This window comes from Octodon degus, unplaced genomic scaffold (assembly GCF_000260255.1).
Source record: "Octodon degus isolate 3935 unplaced genomic scaffold, OctDeg1.0 scaffold00130, whole genome shotgun sequence".
Taxonomy (NCBI): Eukaryota; Metazoa; Chordata; class Mammalia; order Rodentia; family Octodontidae; genus Octodon; species Octodon degus.
In genome coordinates, this window is record NW_004524706.1 from 6,942,443 (window position 1) to 6,962,599 (window position 20,157).

General features: G+C 38.7%; 1 protein-coding gene across 1 annotated transcript in view; it reads left to right on the forward strand.

The window, feature by feature from the left end:
• Positions 1–20,157, forward strand: part of Macf1 (microtubule-actin crosslinking factor 1) — a 276,478-nt gene that overhangs the window by 86,678 nt on the left and 169,643 nt on the right. Inside the window, exons 15-26 of the mRNA XM_023701121.1 lie at positions 425–553; positions 1,579–1,656; positions 4,228–4,389; positions 5,690–5,794; positions 6,571–6,666; positions 7,945–8,070; positions 10,772–10,924; positions 12,760–12,914; positions 14,873–14,999; positions 15,659–15,842; positions 16,221–16,390; positions 19,582–19,760. Coding sequence (XP_023556889.1) covers positions 425–553; positions 1,579–1,656; positions 4,228–4,389; positions 5,690–5,794; positions 6,571–6,666; positions 7,945–8,070; positions 10,772–10,924; positions 12,760–12,914; positions 14,873–14,999; positions 15,659–15,842; positions 16,221–16,390; positions 19,582–19,760 — 1,664 coding nt within the window. The remainder of the gene's footprint in view (positions 1–424; positions 554–1,578; positions 1,657–4,227; positions 4,390–5,689; positions 5,795–6,570; positions 6,667–7,944; positions 8,071–10,771; positions 10,925–12,759; positions 12,915–14,872; positions 15,000–15,658; positions 15,843–16,220; positions 16,391–19,581; positions 19,761–20,157) is intronic.

Consider the following 20,157-nt stretch of genomic DNA (forward strand, 5'->3'; position numbering starts at 1 on the left):
GAGAGAAAGAAAGCTCCTGTCCCGAGAGAGGGACAGGAGGGGAGGCCCGAGTGGGTAGTTCCCCCCTTCAATTTTTTTAATATCTGTTCTGATTGTGAAATGAAGATACTCCATAGAAAAATACCTCAATTATAAAGTTAGTCATGTTTAGTCTATGAAGACCCATTTCTGATTGATGAAGTCAGAAATACATTAGCATTTGCAGCCACAGAAAGCTGCCTCCATTGTAAATATGTGAGTTCTCCTCTCCTGCTACTTAGGGATGATTATGGCATATTTACCTATAGAAAGTTCTGAATGATGGAGATGGTTTAGCTGTCCTTTTATCTGATCCTCTATACTTAGCCAACTTGTGTGGACATTAATTCTGTTTTCTTTTCCTGCCTACTCAGCACTAAATTACAGTCTATTTTTTCACTGGTAGATGACACTGGAACGAGCAGAGTGGGGCAGTGACCTGCCTACTGTGGAGTCGCAACTGGAAGCACAACAGCACATCCACGCCAGTGTAGAAGAACTGGGCTCGAGTGTCAAAGAAGCCAGGTTGTATGAGGTGTGTAGTATTCAGAATCTACATTATATTTGGGACAGGTGAATTGGGTGGTGCATGATGCAGCCGGTGTCCGTGATGCAGCAGTCTCTGCTTTAGGGCTTTGGAGCTTTAGAAACGAATGGTTATGATAGTTAGGTCTGGTGGTGCATACCAGTAATCCCTACCCTGAAGGCTGAGGCAGGAAAATAAACTGCCAGAGTAGGGGTTGCAGATATGTGGACTTTCCTTTCCTGCTTCTTATGTGTGGTTTTGCCATTAGTTTTGAGTGCAGCCTAAGCTACGTAGTGAAACCTAGTCTTAAAAAGAAGAAATAAAAAGAAAAAAAATATGAATGATGAATAGCACCTACAGCAAATTCCTTTTCCACTTGTGTCTCTGTTAATCTTTGAAATAGCCTTGTAGAAAAGGTGTTTTTGTTCTTTTTTAAACTGAGCCTTTATAGTCAAAAGAAAAGTGATAATGGAAGCTAAGGTTAGAATTAGTAATTAGAAACAGTGCCTAAATTAAGACCATTTAGCCTCGCATGGTAGTGCATGCCTGTAATCTCAGCACTTTGAAAGTTTAACAGGAGAGTTGCAAATTCAAGGCCAGCCTGAATTACATTGTGAACCTTGTCTCAAAAAAACAATTAAAACAAAAACACCTCAAACCTCAGACCTTCTACCTCCAAAAATTCATGGTTTTTTCCTTGCTGTCTGCATATGGTAGCGAACCGGCAGTCTTCCCATTTTTTATTTCAGCTCTCCTTTTCAAGAGAGCAGTTGAATAGTTTGGTAATCATCAAGCATAGATTTTGCTTCAAAGCTTTCCAGAATTGCTAGAAGGTCTACTACATAGTTGTGATACCCTGTGAACTATTGATGCCCTAGACTATAAAGTCTGATGTAGAGATTTTGGTGTCTTAAACTTCTGCTATTACAGAGCAGCCAGTCTTTACCTGTGTGCAGACATTTGTACCACTGAATCTCTAGAATATAATTTGCTCATTCCCCATATTTTTAAAGATTTCATTTCTTTCTTGTCAGGGAAAAATGTCCCAGAATTTCCATACCAGCTACGTTGAAACTCTTGGAAAGCTGGAAACACAGTATTGTAAATTGAAGGTGAGTTTCGACTGACTGCTTGTTTTTTGCTTATTGAGAATCAGTTCCCTCCAAACAACAAGAAGTGCATGGGTGGGGCCGGGGAGATGGCTCAGTGGAATAAGTGCTTCCCTGGCAAGCACAAGGCCTAAGTTCAATCCCCAGTTCCGCAAAAAAAAAAAAAAAAAAAAGAAGTGCATGGTGTAGCTGTGTTTTGGTTTTGTATTTATTAGTTTATATTATTTATTGTATACTTGTATGTATATATGATAATATGTTTTTCATTTTCTTTATGAGTTAGAAACTATTGCTGTGGAAAGTTTTACATAAGTAGAACCTCTCCCTTTCAAAAAGCAATTGAGTAGTTTGGTAATCATCAAGCATAACTTTTGCTTTAAACCTTTCCAGAATTGCTGGAAGGTCTCCTTACATAGTTGTGATTACCTTCCTTGGTATCCTGTTTACCATATGTCCTTTAAGGCACAAAAATAAAAAGTTTGAGATTAACAGGGAGAGAGGGTATTTGTCTTACCCACTTTCTCATCACTGGAATATAAAACCCTATACCCATCACTTGGGATTTATTATGTCTCACAGTTTTAGAAGTTTCAGTTCATGTGTGGCAGACTCAAATGCAGAAGGAACATGGTGGGAGAGCCTGTGGTGGAGTAAAGCTTCACATATCAGGGCAGCCAGGAAGCAGAGAGGTGGAGAGCCAGGGAGAAAGATATACTCTTTCAAGTCATGTTCCTGATTACCCCTCTCTCCAACCAGGCCCCACCTCTTGAAAGCATACTTAATAGCTGAATTCACCAGTGAATCAGTATACCCCTAAGTACAGTATCCCCATAATCTGAACACCTTCCAGACACTTCACCTGTGAACACAGAAGGCTTTCAGAGAACGTACCAGATTTAAACCATAAGAGGACATGTCTCCTTGCTGATGTTTCTTTCATTCCTGTCTATCAAGATTCTCTGGAGTAGGACAGGCCCAGCATTATTCTTTTTTTTTTCCTATAATTTTATTGATAAACAAATAGCAATGAAACAGTTTCAAATCAAATTGGTAAGACAGTTTCAATAATTCACACATTCAATAATTCATACATTCTTCCTAGTGGTTAATTGCTGTACAAGATGTGGACTTGATATCCTATTTACAAACACCATTAGAACTCCATTCATTAAGAGAATGTAACTATCTATCCTAACCACTTTGAATACACAGATACAAAATGAACATTCATCTGTATCCCCTTTTTTTGTTAAGTTTCGTTATTTGAATATTATAGATGTGTAAACTCAGTAAAATATTCTAAAAGAGTCCAGTAGCCCATAATAGTATTGGGTCTTCCGCTTCACTGGGAGTGTCAGAAATTGTTGACCTGAGTCCCCTACAGCTCAACATAACACAATGGCTTTACTTCTTATATTTCGTTTTTATTCTTTTCTGCTGGGATGGTTAAGACCAAGGTAAAGCAGGACCTATGCAACAAAAGTTGTAGCTTTGGGGTCTGATAAGGTCAGTGAAATCCCCTCAGGATTTATCCTGAGATCCTGTACCTCAGATTGTAGAACCTTTGTCAGTGTCAGCCATGTGGATGAGTCACGGCCATTGCTTGGCCAATGTGCTCTCTGTGAAAGCCTGAATGTTTTCTCTCCAAGTAACTCTCCTTAGGCACACTCTACATCATCGATCACTTTCCTCTTTGGCCCCATAATCTCCTTGATCAGAAAATTTGGGACAATACGGAGTTACATGACGTTACAGTAAAAGTTCTCATATGTCCTGAGTCTTAATTGACCTTAGAAGGCTAGGGCCAAAATGTTGGCTTTCCTTGTAGCCCTCCTTTTTCTCTAATTTTGGTCTGTAAACTTAGGTTGTTAACCATCCAGAAGAGAAGCTTATTGTTATTACCATACAACCTAGGCTGTTAAGCTTAACTTCACTATCTGTCTGCATATCAAACATCTTAGGCTTAATATGGAACAGGTATTTTTCATCCAGTATTGATATGTTGAACTTTAAGTCCCTACAGAATATGATTAAAAAACATTTAAAAATTAGAATATATTTTAAAAATAGGCATAAAGAATTATATACTCCTTATGTTTACACATAAGTCCAAAAATCTCACCATATACCACCTTGAAGCAAGACAGTCCCACATTATTCTTTTTCCTGTCTCTTGCTTTCATTCATCACCCCCTTCTTCTTGAACAACAATCTACCTGAGAGACATCATAACAGCCATCTCACCAGCCCCTCCAGCATTATTCTTTATCCTGGGAATCCACACAAAAGAGTTACTCTGACTACTTCCTAAGATTGACATGATTCTGGGAATCATAAAACTTGAATTCCTAGAAAAGAACTCAGAAATTAAAAGGTAGGCTAAGGGCAGGGAGTGTGGTACAAAATTTGCCTAGAATGTGTTAGGTTCTGGCTTCAGACTCCACTACCATAAAGAACTAAAGAGAAAATGCAGGCCATATTCAGTTTCCAGATCATTTTCTTCAATGTTGAATGTGCTGTCACCTACAGATGAAAAGGCTGGCAGTCTAACCGTATAACCCTTGTCCTGTCTAGGAGACTTCCAGTTTCCGGATGAGGCATCTTCAGAGCCTACATAAATTTGTCTCCAGAGCTACAGCTGAGTTGATCTGGTTGAATGAGAAGGAGGAGGAAGAACTAGCATATGACTGGAGTGACAACAATCCTAATATCTCAGCCAAGAGGAATTACTTCTCTGTGAGTCTAGCACAGCAGGCCTGTCATGTTTGTTTAGTAGCAACAGAAAGAAACAAAAAGCTAGTTTGCCTCAAGAGCCTGGGTTTCTGGAGTTGTAGTCTGGTAAATAGAAATAGGGATCTTGCTTAATGTGTCTGTGCATTTGAGAAATGCATGTGGAGAGAGACACCGTATGGTCCTCAGACTTAATTTATTTGGACTACATTTAGGAGGGCATTGTCTTGGGTGAACAGAGCAGCAGTGTGCAAGTTCAATCATTTCAGAAACAGTACAATTTGTGGTTAAGATTATAGCCTTTGGAGTGAGATAGACCTAAGTTTAAAAGTTCTCATTTCTTTACTAAACTGTAAGACTTTAGGCAAATCATTTAATCTCTCTGGATCTTTGTAAAATAAGATTGAATTAATATGGGCTAAGTAATTTATAAAAGGCTTACTAGTTTTTGACTGGATTATAAACTTGGCTTCCCTGTAATGTGTGAATTCTCCTTGTTAAATTCATTTAGTAACATTTTGATCTTGATCTCTTTATTTGTAAAGTGGACAGGAAAATTCATGGAACAATAAAGCAATTATGCTTTTTAGTGAAAAGTGTAGATAAACAAGTAGGAATATTTTTTGCTACTTTCAGTATTTCTATACCAAGGGTTGTTAATGATTTCATAAACCCTATACAAATAGAAGACTCTTTTACTAACCCTCACTTTAATAGCATGAATTTGAGGTTCTTAAAAATGACCTTCTAATTGGAGAGAGCATATGATTCTTCTGAGGAAGAAAGAAGTCTGTGAGAACTGAAATTAAGCTATATTAAACATATAAACAGTGCCTTGCAAGTTTCTCATAGAAAGAATAAATGTGATGGGAAGATTTCACAGAAAGGTAGCCACATAAGTCAGATCCCATAGAATTAATAGAATTTAGCAGAGGAGGCCCTGCAGCTTAAGCGAATGGTCTGAGCCTAGCCGTTGAGTCAGTAACCCTGCTCTGCTCCTATGTCCTGCACTGGTGTGCTGCTGTTTGCCCCAGCCAGGTTTACCTCTTTTCTGCCTTCAGTGTTCCTTCAGTGTTCACCTGCTCTACTCAGATCTAGCTCAGGTCTATGTTTTTTGTGAATCATTTCCTACTAATTCTAGCATTTGGTCCTTTTCTGAAATCTAGTGTGTGCTGTTTCTACATCTCATTTTGGCACCAATCCTATGTTGTAAGTGCCTTAAAGTAGGGCAGGGAACCCTGCTTTTTCTTTATTGCTACTCTTTCCCTTAATTCACTTCATCTGTGAAACTGAATTCAATTTTTAGGAGTTGACAATGGAACTAGAGAAAAAGCAGGATGTGTTTCGATCTCTACAAGACACAGCAGAATTGCTGTCACTTGAAAACCACCCAGCCAAGCAAACAGTGGAGGTATGTAACTAGCAAATGTGTCAAAGAAGTTATTGTTACAAAAATATTCAAATTGAATGAGTCTTTGCTTTGTTGATAGGTCTAAGGCAGTGGTGGTGAACCTATGGTATGTGTGGTTTTTCTTTTAAGATAAAAGGTGGTGATGTATGAATTGTTTTTTTCCAAACTAAAACCTCAGTTTTCAGTTTAATTGTGGTGTTTGTACTGTATGATAAGTAAGCAGGATTGGGATTACTATTTGGGCAGTTTTCTCTAAGAGGCTCACCATCACTGGTTTAGAAGAAAGGTCAGGGGTCATTTGTTTTGTGTCTTTTCTGTTTTCATCCCAGACTGTTCTGTAGTCTTCAAACACCTGTGAAATCTTGATAATCTAAGAAGAATACTAGGAAAAACAATATAATATCAATCCTGATTGTATGGAGGAAAGTGACTTGGATTATATTTCTTTGTATTAGTAAGATTCATTCTGCAACTGGTTGGTATAGTGATTTTGTCTAGAGTACAGAAACAAAAAAATCCGAGTGATTTATTTATGCCTAGCTTTTACTGGACTGTTGATTTACTTGCTATTGAGTTTAAAGAGACCTTTATTGTGTAACTCCTTTTAGAAAACCAGGTTGGGTAAAGGGAAGCATTGAGAGATGCCAATTGAGTATCTCTGTGTCTCTTCTGTTACTTTTCTGCCATTAGCAGAATTCTATGTGAAAGTAGGAGTGCATATAAACTGTAGATTGAGTCTGTTAAACTCATGCCCTGTGTGTGCTTGGTTGTTGCAGGCATACAGTGCTGCTGTCCAGTCCCAGTTACAGTGGATGAGGCAACTGTGCTTATGTGTTGAACAGCACTTGAAAGAAAACATAGCTTATTTTCAGGTATGATGGGCTCTGTGTGTGTGTGTATACCTATGGTGAAGATGTGTTTAAAAACATGTCTAAGGGCCAGCAAAATAGCTCAGCAGACTATTAAGCACCTGCTTAGGCAAGCGCAGGGACTGGGGTTTGATCCCCAGCACCACATGCCATGCCAGCCCCACCCCTGGGTGCACTGAGCCAGCCACCAGAGACCAGGTGTGGTGGCACACACTTGTAATCCCAGTGTGGGGAGGCTGAAAATAGGAGGATCACTATGAGTCTGAGCTGCATAGTGAGACCTTGTACCAAATACATTTTTAAAAAAAATGTCTAGTAAAAGCTAATTGTGTAAACTGTCCCCCCAAAAACTTCAGTTGCTTAAAATGAAAATCATTTAGTTAGCTTAGTTTGGGGCTGGCTCAGCTGAATGGTTCTCTTCATTTTACTTGACATTCATGTGACTGCAGGTATCTGTCAGACAAGCAGGGAATTTGTTTGATCACAAATGTCTGGCAATTGGCTAGGATGACAGGGTGTGGGACCATGTTTCTTTAGCTCACATAGCCTTCTTCAAAGCTGCATGTGGCCTGGAAGTAGCAAGAAGGAGAAAGACCCTGTGTACAAGTTATTTTTTCCACTTCTATCACACTTACTGGTAAACCATTGGCCTTGACCCACTTCAAGGGGAAGAGATTTGAGATGCCACCTCTCGCTGAAAAAGGAGCTGTAAAATACTAAGACCTCATCCTACCCCTAGCACATCACAACATGAAAGAATATACTGCTTATTTTGGGGTGAGGGTATAGGAGGAAATATTTTATTACCTATTTTTGCTCTAAATTAAATCATTGATCATTTTTTAATCATTTCAGTGAATTAAAACAGTGGTTCACTAAACTTTAAGCTTTGTGTGTCATCCCTAACATTTTACTAACATGGCTGTTTTGTTTTGTTTGTTTTGCTTTGCCTTGCTTTATTTTCATTGATATAGGGTCTTGCTAATTAATTAAGGCTGGATTGAACTCATTGTATACCCCAGGCTGGTCGCAAGCTCTTAACAGTCCTCCCGCCTTAGCCTCCCATGTGTTTGTATTACAAATGTGCATCACCACACCTGTCTTTAATACCGATTGTAAATCCTTTCAGTTTATATTGCTGTGGACTTTGTAATGAACTGTCATTAATTCAGCAGAGTATAGTTCATACAGTTTGCTCAGGTCAACACAGACAGATTCTTGCTTAGTTAAACCTGGACATTCTGAGGTTTCGAGAACAAACCTTCTTCTTTCTTCCTACAGTTCTTCAATGATGCCCGAGACCTCGAATCATTCTTGAAGAACCTCCAAGACTCCATTAAACGAAAATACTCCTGTGACCACAACACCAGCTTGTCCCGCCTTGAGGATCTGCTCCAGGACTCCATGGTGGGTGTTGCTTCGGTGGGGATGATTACTTCTGAGAAACAGTGACCTGTCAGCTGCTGCTGTTCATATCCTTGAGAGCTTCTGGGTCATTCTTGTGACAAAGTCTGACTCACATTCAAATAGTTTAATTGTTTTGTTCTCTCTCTTTTTTGCTTTCCTTTCCTTAAAGAAATTTTCATGAGATTTCTTTGGGTATGTTACTGCCATCTTCCCTGAACTGCGCAGTGCTCATCGTACTTGCTTTGCATGTTTCCTGTTTTAATGCAGTAGTTGGAGCCAACGATGAGGTGTGGAGCATGAAGAACAGGGTTGACAAGGATTAGCTGATATCACTTTGATTTTACTCTCTCATACAAAAGAAAATTCTAGAAAAGTGAAACTGACCTGAGTTCAGTTTTTCCTCCATGGTTATTTTATTTTGGTAATGATGAGGTATTAGAAATCTGATTTTAATTAAGACTAACGTTAAAGTCTTATTTTAAGGCAGTCTTTATCCAGTTTATGTAGCAATATGAGCCTTTTAAAATAGTTTTACTTACAGTATTTAATCCAAATTAATTTTATGTTCATTTTCTCCAATGATTTATTCCTTCAGGGGTGCTGGTTGTAAAATTAGTAGCAGAACTACTTGCGTTTACTGAATGTATTATTTAGAGTTAGCAAGACAGGGCGCAGTTAGACCTCAAATTAAGAGAAATACGTTTGCAAAAGGGAAATTACTTTTCCTCTTTGAGAAGCTCGGGATTCTCATATTGCAATAGAAATTTCCTAATAGAACCCGAATAACACCCCATACAGTTTGTTTTTGTTTTGTTTATTTTTGGGGTGTGGGGAGATTAAACCTAGAGCCTTGGACATGATAGGCAAGTCTCCCACTGAGCCATACCCCCACCCCAACCTCCAGTACTTTCATGTATAGTAAACCTGTGTGTGAGTTTACATTCAGTGCTTCACTTGGGCAAACAATGTTAATTAATTTGGAATGCAGTATAAAAGCCTGATTTATCAGGTGTTGTCTTTAAATTGTCTCTCTTAGAGGTACTCCAAGTAGGAAGGAGGAATATAATCCTTGGCTGTTATCTCTTCCTTCCCACAGAGTACCTTCCTGTTATAGGGTAACTCTGCAATTGTCATATCTTCTCTTCTCGAGGGTCGCTGCTCTGTTCCCTCCTCTCCAGGTCAGGGGCATCGGGTTGGCGGCGTCATCGGGGCATGAAGTCACCTGAGTCTGCTCCTCAGCTTGTCTGTCAGGTTCGGGAGTATCTGTCCTGGCTTCTGGTTCTTTTCAGAACTTTACCATGCTGAGCACTTGGTCTCTGGAACTTGAGATATTTGGCTGTGGGTTAGACAGAAATCGACTCTTATTATAAGGAAACTGAAATGGGTAGACCAGCTCTCAAGTATGAAAGTGTGGCTGTCTTCCCTGATGTATTCCATTCCTCTTTCTTAACTAATAAGTTAAAGTTGTATTTCTTTCAATCATGCTCCCGGGGACAGGCACAGGTAGTTCATTTAAGCATTTCTTTTTCTTTACTTGCATATTCTTAAATCTTTAATGGCATTTCTTAACATTATTAACTCTTTACTCTCATCACATCTACATCCATCCTAAGAAAAGCCTCTTCGGGAAACTGTGTTATGCCTCACAATGGGGTTGAAACATCCTGAGTAATAAAATCTTACCATTTACTCTGTAACGGAATTTGGTAGTAGATTACTACCAATTTTGCTATGAAGTTCATTAGGTTTTAAGATAATTGAGTTTGCAGAGATTTGCCAGTCTCAGCTTTGCATGTTACTTCATTCAAACCAATCAAATTTTTACGTGAAAACAGCATGGCAAGGTACTAAAGGTAAACCTTAAGTCATTTATCATTATGGCTTCACCAACAGCATTTGCTTGTGAGTTGTTGGTTGAAGGACTAAGATCTTTCTTTAGAAAGTGTAACTTACGAAAGTTAAATATGTGGAGCAGAGCTTGGGAGATGAAATTATTTTAAAAATGTTAGATCACTTAATTTTAGCTTCTCCTAAGCAGAAAGGGAAAGATTAACTTCTATCAGTGAGAAATAATTATGCTAATAGTATTCTATAATATTATGTTATTATTATATCATTTTTAACTTCCACATTCTCTGATCTGTAATTGGAAAAACCATACTTGCCTAGCAAGCTGGAAACCCTGAGTTGGGTCCTCAGCACCAAAACCAAAAAGTAAACCTCCCCTAAAAAATAATTCAACCAAAAAAATACACTTAAGGGCTGGGGATTTGGCTCAGCAGTAGAATGCTTGCCTGGCAAGCTGGAATCCCTGGGTTTGGTCCTCGTATCAAAAACAAAAAATAAACCTCCCCTAAAAAGCAATTCAACCATAATTGGAGAAATCCTTTGGTAGCTATATAGCTGTATCTGACAACTATAAGCTTGTCTTTGTTTTGTTTTTGCATGTGGCTTTATGGGACATTAAAAGGGACACACAAATGTGCAGATTTACAGTGCAAAAGCACTTAATAAAAACAGAAATGTTTTCTCAGTTTTATTCTTTATTTTTATCTAAGTCTTTAAGATGCTCCATCAAGGATCCCTACTTAAATGAGAAATGACATTCTTTAAGGGAGTGGAGCACTGAGTTTTCATTTGTTGACTTGCTGACCCTAAGTAACACCATTAATGGCCTCTTATTTTTCTTCTCATTTTGTAGGATGAAAAGGAGCAGCTTATACAGTCCAAGAGTTCAGTTGCCAGTCTTGTTGGGAGGTCAAAAGCCATCATTCAGTTAAAGCCACGCAGTCCAGATCATGTGCTAGACAGCACCATTTCTGTGAAGGCCATCTGTGACTATCGCCAGATTGAGGTGAGAAGTCTTTTCTTTTAAGGGAAGGGCGAGAGAAGGGAAGCCTTCAGTAAGGGTTATTACAGACACTGGGAGTTTAACAATGCTCAGATTCCTCCCATCATTAAAAAAGGACTCACCATCACAATCTTGACCTGCTTCCTGCCTCCATGATTGACAACATCATCCCCTAATTACCAAGTTGACAAGAGTGGGACTTTGTGATACTTGGGAGATGTCCTTCTCTTCCCTTCTTATCCCCACAGTTAGTAGGACCAATATGTCCTACTAACACTACCTTATAAATATTGCTTACATGTACTCTTCATGCTGCTGCAACCCTAAATTAGATCATAAGTTTCTTTCATTTGGATTATTTTATTGGCCTTCTGATTCTTAGCACATTCTTATTCCACCACTAACATGGTATTAAAAAAAAAAAAAAAAAAGAATCACACACTTCTGCTTAAGTCCTATAATATCTTGTTGCTCTTTGGATTAAGTCCTCAACTTCTCAATGTGGCTCTAAGATCTGAAATAGTCTGTCTTTATCGCTCTAGCCAAGACTTTCTCATTTCCTTTACAACATTGTCTGGTGAGTAGCAGTTGTCAGACAGTGTCATGGCTGTATATTCTAACAGAGTATGTGAATTATAAACTAGGTTTACCTGCATAACATTGTGCCATTTCTTATTTCTAGCAACTTTAGCACACTGGGAGATAATAGCAGCAGGCACTCTACAAAAATTTGTATACAGATGAATGAATGAATAAATGAATGAATGAGTAGGTCTGCATTAGTAGGAATAATAATACTGATGTCTCTAAAGAGAAAAAGATTTATGGGTCTAAAATATGTAAACAGAGCCAGCAAGATAGCTCAGTGGCCTAAAGTGCCTGCTTAGGCAAGTGCAGGGACCACAGTTCCATCCCTGGTACCACATGCCAGGCCAGCCAGAGTCCTGGCATAGTGGTGCATGCCTATAATCCCAGCACAGGGGAGGCTGAAAGCAAGAGGATCACCATGAATCTGAGCCACGTAGTGAGACCCTGCAACAACCAATACATTAATAAAATAAAAGAAAATAAAATGGGTAAACATTTCAGGAGTCGTGGAATGATTTGAAGAGAGTGAGAAATTTCAAAAAAGTAATGCTGCAATTATTTATGCCCCTTACTTTTTTTTTTTAATTTTATTTATTTATTTATTTATGTGTGTGTGTGTGTGTGTGGCCAGCTCAGCCCACCAGGGGGCGGGCTGGCTGGCATGTGGTGCTGGGGGATTGAACCGCGGTCCCTGTGCTTTGCTAAGCTTGTTCTAAGTAGGTGCTTTAGACCACTGAGCCATCTCACCAGCCCACCCCTTACTTTTTATTCTGATAGTTTTTGGGATAGAGTCCTCTTGAGGTTTTCATTTTCTTTGGTTCGTTGATTGGGTGTTTTGTTTTATTTTGGAACTGGGTCTTGTTAATGTACTTCAGATTGGGCTTCAACTCACTGTATAGCCCAGGCTGGCCTCAAACTCATGGCAGTTCCCCCTGTCTCAGCCTCTCAAATGCTAAGATTACAGGTGTATAGCACCACACTGGCTTTTGAGGTATTTATAGTCTCCTCATACTTCATATACTCAGTTATTTCACCTGTAATGGTAATTTAATATAAACATTAACATTTATATTTCCTTGTTTTATTTGATGTGTTTTATATTTAAAAATTAGAAACTCTCACTAAAGTAATGCAGATCTTTTCTTAAACAGAGGTTCTTTCCTTAAGAATTTCATAGCCTTTGGATCAGGTAGCAGATAATAATAAGTTGGCTTCTCCATGAGCAATAACTTGTGACTTTGTCCCTTCAGATCACTATTTGCAAGAATGATGAGTGTGTGCTGGAAGACAACTCTCAGCGGACCAAATGGAAGGTGATCAGCCCCACAGGGAATGAAGCAATGGTGCCATCAGTCTGCTTCCTCATCCCTGCACCCAATAAGGATGCCATTGAAATGGCCAGCAGGTAACTGTTCAGCTAAGTGCTGCTACCTCTGCTGTTTGTCTCAGATGTACTTAGCGTGATGAACTCCCATTTGTGATCTCCCTGAACCGAGCAAGCAAATTGTGAAGTTTCTTCTGAAAATGTCTTCCTGTGAGGGAAATCAAGTATCAGTTGCCAGCCACAGTAGATCTTCAATAGTTTAGTGATACTTCTTTTTAAAAGAATTCTTGGTTATAAATAACTTACACTCAGAGGGTTCATTTTTATAGTAACAACTACTTTAATTTATATTAAAATAGTTTATGTACACATTGTAGAAAATTGGGCTATACTAGAAAGCATATTATAATGAAAACTAATTGAGTGTGGTGGCACATGCTGTTAGTCCCAGCTACTTGGAAGACTGGAGCAGGAGGGATCCCTTGAGGCCAGGAGTTTAGGTTCAGCAGGGGCAGGACAGGAAGACCCTGTCTCATGAGAGAGAAGAGGAAAGGAAGAAAAGATGAGTAGTCGTCCCAACCCATGGGTTCTACCTGGAATGCAGCTATTTTCAACTCTGTTAGCAGGTTTTTCTGTGCTTTAACCTCCAGATTTTGAAACAGTTTGATGTTTTTCTTTTTTCAACATTGGAAATTTGTTACTACAGGAAAGTAACATTTAGCTTTATACACACCCACACAACTTTTCTTCTAAATGTACTTATGTCATAGTTGTTTTATTTTTGATTATTTAGTTGTCATTACATTGTAGCTGAGCTGTGAGGCACTCGAGGGTGGGCATCATTAAGAAGCAGTCATGCCTCACCTCTCTCACCTCATCTTTTCCCACATTTCCTATACTCTGCTATTTTTCCTGTTTTTCAAACACAGCAAGCATTTTCTTATCTAAGGACTTTTTGCACTTTCTGCTTCCTTCAGGTGGTTGCATTTTTATTTTTGTTTGCATTTTTAGCCTCTAAAACCATTCCTGGTATGTAGTAGAAACTCAGATGGTTGTTGAATTAAAGGATGAATGAGTAACTGGTCAGACATACATAAATTATTTTATTAATTTTTGTATAACTTTTTCCTTGGGTAATTGTTTTGGTGTTTCAGTTTGTCCAGCTGCATATTATGAATTTATTGCCAGATTCTTCTTACTATAACTACAAAAATCTCTTCAAATGTTGTGAAACACCACACCTAATTTTCATTTTCTTCTCTTGGAGCCTTCTGTTTTCACTCATTCTATCTTACTTTCTTGGTCTGTTCCTGCTCTATTGCCCTGATTTAGTGCTGCCTGTGGTTTTTCACATCATCTTTGGGGGATTCACTTCTGTTTTGTTTTGGAACCATAGATTCCAAGTCTTACTGGTTTGCTACCTGCCTTCAGGGAGTATACTGTCCAGAGCTACTGAAAAAGAGCACAGGGGTGGTAAATTTTTTGATACCTCTTATATCTGAAAATGTCTTTATTCTGTCTTCGCAATTGTTGGCCAGAAATATGTTTTAAAAATTATTTTCACTTTGAACCTTTAAGGCATTGCTTTATTGTTTATTTTTAAAGCTTCTTGTTAGATATACACTACCATTTTTATTGTTCATCTCTGCCCCTTTGAAAGGTTTATGTAACAGTAAAATTCACTTATGATAGCAGAATTACTGGCTTTCACAAACTTTGTGTGACACTGCTCAATGCACAGTAGCTTTTATACTTTTGCCTTTTGAATGATATGTGTATTTCTCTGCAGAAATTCTTTGTATCATGCTAATGAACATAAGCTGGAAACTTATATCTAGAATTACTTCTTGAATTGTTTCTCTGGGTTTTTGTTATTGTCATATGCTCTCTGTTCTTGCTTTCAGGGATTCCATTTTTTTTCCCCAAAATGTTGAACTTGATAAGCTAGCTGATTCCCCAATATGCTCTTATTTTCTCTGTTTTCCATTGTGGAATTCAAGTCTTAGGAAAGCTATAGTCAGATCCTGTGTTGTTTCTAGGGTGGAACAATCTTATCAGAAGGTGATGGCCCTTTGGCATCAGCTACATGTTAACACCAAAAGTCTTATCTCCTGGAACTACCTGAGGAAAGACCTTGACCTTGTACAGACCTGGAACCTAGAAAAGGTAATTGTGAAAATGTTACCTCAGATTTCCACACTATTGGAAAGTTTTCAGAAGAGGCTTTTGTCATTGCTGTGAGATGTCTTCCCAGCCTAAGGGAATGAAGGGGATCAGAAGCACTGCTCCAGGTTTAAGGATAATTCAGAACTAGAATTAGCAGCCAAAATAATTAATGATATTTCTGATGAAAATAAATAACATCTTTGGCAAAGGGAGGTTGTTGTTCTTTTCACTTTGCAGGTCAGACATCATCTTTGCATAAAACTATGTAGCAGGTAATTATCAGTGATCTAAGAGTTATAGAGCGTCACATCCAGCGAGGTACAGATTGTGTTACTGGGGTGTTGGTCATGTTGTGTTTTTTTTTGGTCTAAATGCTAATTACATAGATAAATTCAGTTTGTGAAAATAAAAAAGTTTACAGTTAGGATTTCTGTCCTGTTTTTTCTTTTTTTGTTTGTTTTTTGTTTTTTGGTTTTTTTGGTGGCCAGCTTAGCCTACCCTGAGGGTAGGGCTGGCACGGCAGGTGGTGCCATCCTAAGCAGGCACTTTAGACCGCTGTGCTATCTCACCAGCCCTCTCTGTACCATTTTGTATACATGTATGTTAGACTTAAGTACTGTGTTCCTATTTTATCCAATTTTCTCTTGGTTTCTGTCTAGCTGCGATCCTCAGCACCAGGGGACTGCCACCAGGTGATGAGAAACCTCCAAGCCCATTATGAAGACTTTCTGCAAGATAGTCATGACTCTGCACTCTTCTCCGTGGCTGATCGCCTGCGTGTAGAAGAGGAAGTGGATGCTTGTAAAGCCCACTTCCAGCACCTGATGCAGTCCATGGAGAACGGTGAGTACCCTAGGAGTAGGGAGGGGAGTGCCGGAACAAGAGCCCTACTCGTAGGAGCTACAAAGTAGCATCACCTTGGAACAGAGAAAATCTTGTAAATTCTTGAATTGCAGATGCTGACATTTTGATTGTTGTTGTTAGTTATCCTATCATATTTCTGTAGCTGTAACATGTTTGGGTCCTTAAAAGATAATATAAAATGTATTGACTATAGATCAGACAGTTTCTCTTTAAGAGTTGAGACCTTGCTCTCATCAATAGGATATCTGGTCTGCTGGATCTTATGGTACCCTCTATTTGAGGGTCTTCTGTTCTTAGCTTTGTTGATCACTGATAAGGAACTTAGTGGTCTTCTATTCTGTGCTTGTATATTCACAGAGGACAAAGAGGAGACTATGGCCAAGGTATACATATCGGAGCTGAAGAATATCCGGCTACGCCTAGAGGAGTGTGAGCAGAGGCTGGTCAAACGAATTCAGTCTCCAGCCAGCTCTAGGACTGACAAAGATGCCCGGCAGGACATTGCATTAAGGATTGCAGAGCAAGAGGTAAGTGCCAGGAGAAAGATGGGTGCTGGTGGCAATTAGTGCTTTCACATCAGTTGGGTGGCAGAAGAGTATGGACCCTAGGAAATAAGGCAACAGCCTCATGGCAGTGCAGTCAGGGATTCTTCCTTGCAGCCTGTGCAAGGAAGGCTGAGATACATATTCTTAGCCTCGCGTGTATGGCTGAATCGATTAGTTTCCTAAAGACTTGAGAAGGTGGATGGATTGGTAAATTGCTCTCAATATTACATTTGGGCTATGTATTTTACAATTAATAAAGATGCTTGTGGTGACCTTTAGTCCTATAACTCAACAAATATAAGATTCTAGTGTGGGCTTTAATGCATAAAGTCTAATTTTGAGAAAACTAACTCATTCTTAGTTTTCGTTCTTATAAAATGGAGACAATAACAGTAAGTCACAGAATTGTTTAGAAATTTAAATGATGAGTAGTGTGAGCTGCCTAAGAAAAGTAACAAGCTATAAAATACAGTAGTCTTGAAATAAAGGTAGCAAAAATTACTTTATTAAGTATTGTGTAGCATTCAAAGAAAAAGACTTAAGGTGCTAGTTTTTGGCCTGTAGTATATTAAAAAAAAGAAAAAGAAAAGATTGACTACACATTTATCACCTTCAGGATAAGATATGTCACAGGATAGTAATTAGTATATTTTTTAATTTTATAGCAAACGTTGAAGGAATTTAGAGTGTTCATTAGAATAGTTCTGCTTGGGATGATGAGACAGCTCTATGACAATTATTACACCTGGGCTGGGGAGATAGCTCCGTGGTCTAAGCACCTGCCTGGCAAGCACAAGGACCCAGGTTTGATCCTGGTACTGTATGCTGTGCTGGCCTCACACTGAGCCCATCACTGAAACTGGGTGTGGTGGTGCACACCTGTAATGCCAGTGCTGGGGAGGCTGAGACAGGAGGATCACTATAAGTCCAAGCGGCCTAGTGAGACCCTGTAGCAAATAAATAAAAGGTTAAAAAAAAATTATTATACCTATATGGAAATGTAAAGGGGATGGCAACCAATGGCATAAGAGAAGTGATTTTTCTTGCCTTTCTCAGTTATGTTTAATCCTGAAGAGAAAGCTAAGAGGGGCAGGATGCTTTTCACTGACTGGGAGGGATTACAGAAGTCTATAGATGGCTTCCACATAAGCCTATAATTCTCATGTGAAGATTTTCTACTGTTCTATACTCATATAAAACTCTTTTCAGAAAAATAGATGCTTCCAATACTGATGTTGAGTTCACACACCTATAATATTTGAATGACGGAACTAAACAATAAAAGGGGATACAGATGAATGACCATTTTGTATCTAGTATTCAAAATATATAGCTACATTCTCTTAATTCAAGGAACAGAGGGATTTGTTCTAATAGTGTTTGTAAATAGGATATGTCTGCATCTTGTACAACAAATAACCACTAAGAAGACAGTATGCAGTGTGTTAATTATTGAAACTATCCTACCAATTTGATTTGAAACCATCTCATTACTATTTGTTTCTCAATAAAATTATGGGGAAAAAAAGAAAAATAGATGCTAAGACCCCTTTCATTCTCTTTCTTTCATTCATTTGTTCAGTTAGTTAACCACAGTGGTAGTGATTGAATCCAGGGCTGCTATACTTTTGAATTAGCTAAACCTCAGACCCTAATCTTTTTAAAATAATTTATTTTGAAAAATAGTCATACTAAATCACTAACTTGCCCAGATTGGATTCAAATTCATGATCTTCCTATCCTAGCATCCCCAGAGTTCAGGGATTGTGGGCATGTGCCACTATGCCATTTTGTTTTGCTTTTCTTTTTCAGATAATAGTGTCACTGTATACTCTAGGCTTGGCTCAGCCTTGCTATGTAGCCTAGGCTGGCTTTGAACTCATGATCTCCCTGCCTCAGCCTGAGTGCTGGAATTACAAATGTACTCCAGTAGCTAGTTCATTCCCAAATTTAGTCACTGGGAGCCCCTTTAAACTGGCTTCACTGCCCTTTTAACATTGTCATTCTATTTTTTGAACAGTTTACTTTCAACAAAGCAAGATATTCCAGATTCCTGTTGCCTTTGTCAGCCCCAACCCAAGTTTTTTTTTTTCCAGAGAGCTCTGCGTCTTTTGCTTGGAGAATATATTTAGAAACCAAGACTTGAGTGCTGAATGTGCTTATAGCTGTGCCATTGCTTCTGGCCTGCTCAGACATAACTAGCAAACATACATTATCAACACTATTATACATATCTAAAAACACATGTTATATATACAAATATCATACATGTTTAAGTCCATGTATATGTAATTATATCATCTAAACAGATCAATATGTGGATTTATAGGTGTCTATCTTTATGTAGTTCTGGGGCTGGGGAGATAGCTCAGTAGAATAAGCGCTTACCTGGCAAGTGCAAGGGCCTGAGTTCAATCCCCGGTTCCACCAAAAAAAAAAAAAGGGAACCCATTTACCTTTGGGGGCCTGCCCATTAGCTCCTTTGTTTAAGTGCCTACTTAAGCAAAGCAGTCACTCAGGATACTCTGGTTCGATCTCTATAGATACTCATGCCTTACCAGATCTGCCCTCAAGGCAGCCTGAGCCAGCCAAAAAAAAAATACCCATATCTTTATCTAGTTCCATACTGAGGGCTTATTCTAACCTCTATGTAACTCCCTTTTCTAGTAATGAAAAAAATGCTTCATGTATTTATTTGTTATACAAACCTAGTATTACATGTAGTAATTTGATGATTGCTTAAGCAGATCATTACTCCTGCATGAACAGATGTACTAGAGTTCAGTGGTTATATTATAGCTTGTTTGTTTTTAATGTCCCCCCCCCTTTTTTTTAAAATAAGACTGTAAAAACTGCAGCTTCATACTTTGGTCATCCTTTCTTATATAAGCATTTTGATGTTTCTTATACTTTGCTTTTAAAATAAGGACTAGCTGAGTGTGGTGGTGTACATTTATAATCCCAGCACTCAGGAGGCTGAGGCAAGAAGCTCATTGCCAAGTTCAAAGCCAACCTGGGCTACAGAGTGAATTCAAGGCTGGCCTGAACCACGCAGAGACCATATTTCAAAAAATAAACAGATAAATAAATTAAATAAATATAAAATAAAGTCTTCTTTCTAATATCTTTGTTCAATTCTGTCTTTGTTGTTATTGTATTCTTGTTTCTGTCAGCACACTCAGGAGGATTTGCAGCAACTGAAGTCTGAGTTGGATACTGTTTCTACAAAATGCAACAGCTTTCTCCATCAGTCTCCATCTGGTTCCAGTGTCCCAACTCTGCGTTCAGAGTTGAATCTGCTGGTGGAAAAGATGGATCATGTCTATGGTCTCTCTGCTGTCTATCTGAATAAGTGAGTGAGCTAAAGATTTGGATCCAATGGCAATTTTTCATTAGAATCAGATATGGAAAAATCTGGAGTATTTCATGAGCAACTCAGAAAAATAGGAAATTTAAACTCAGGGCTTTTGCACTGAGCTACATCTACAGCACCTTTTAAAATTTTTTATTTTGAAAGGACTAACAAGATAGCTCAGCAGACTAAGCACCTACTTAGGCAAGCAAAGGGGCTGGGGTTTGAGCCCCAGCACCACATGCCATGCTGGCACTGCCCCAGGCTCACTGAACCAGCCACTGAGACCAGGCGTGGTGGCACATGCCTGTAATTCTAGCGCTGGGAAGGCTGAAAACAGGAGGATCACTATGAGTCTGAGCTGCGCAGTGAGACTCTGTACCACATATGTTATATA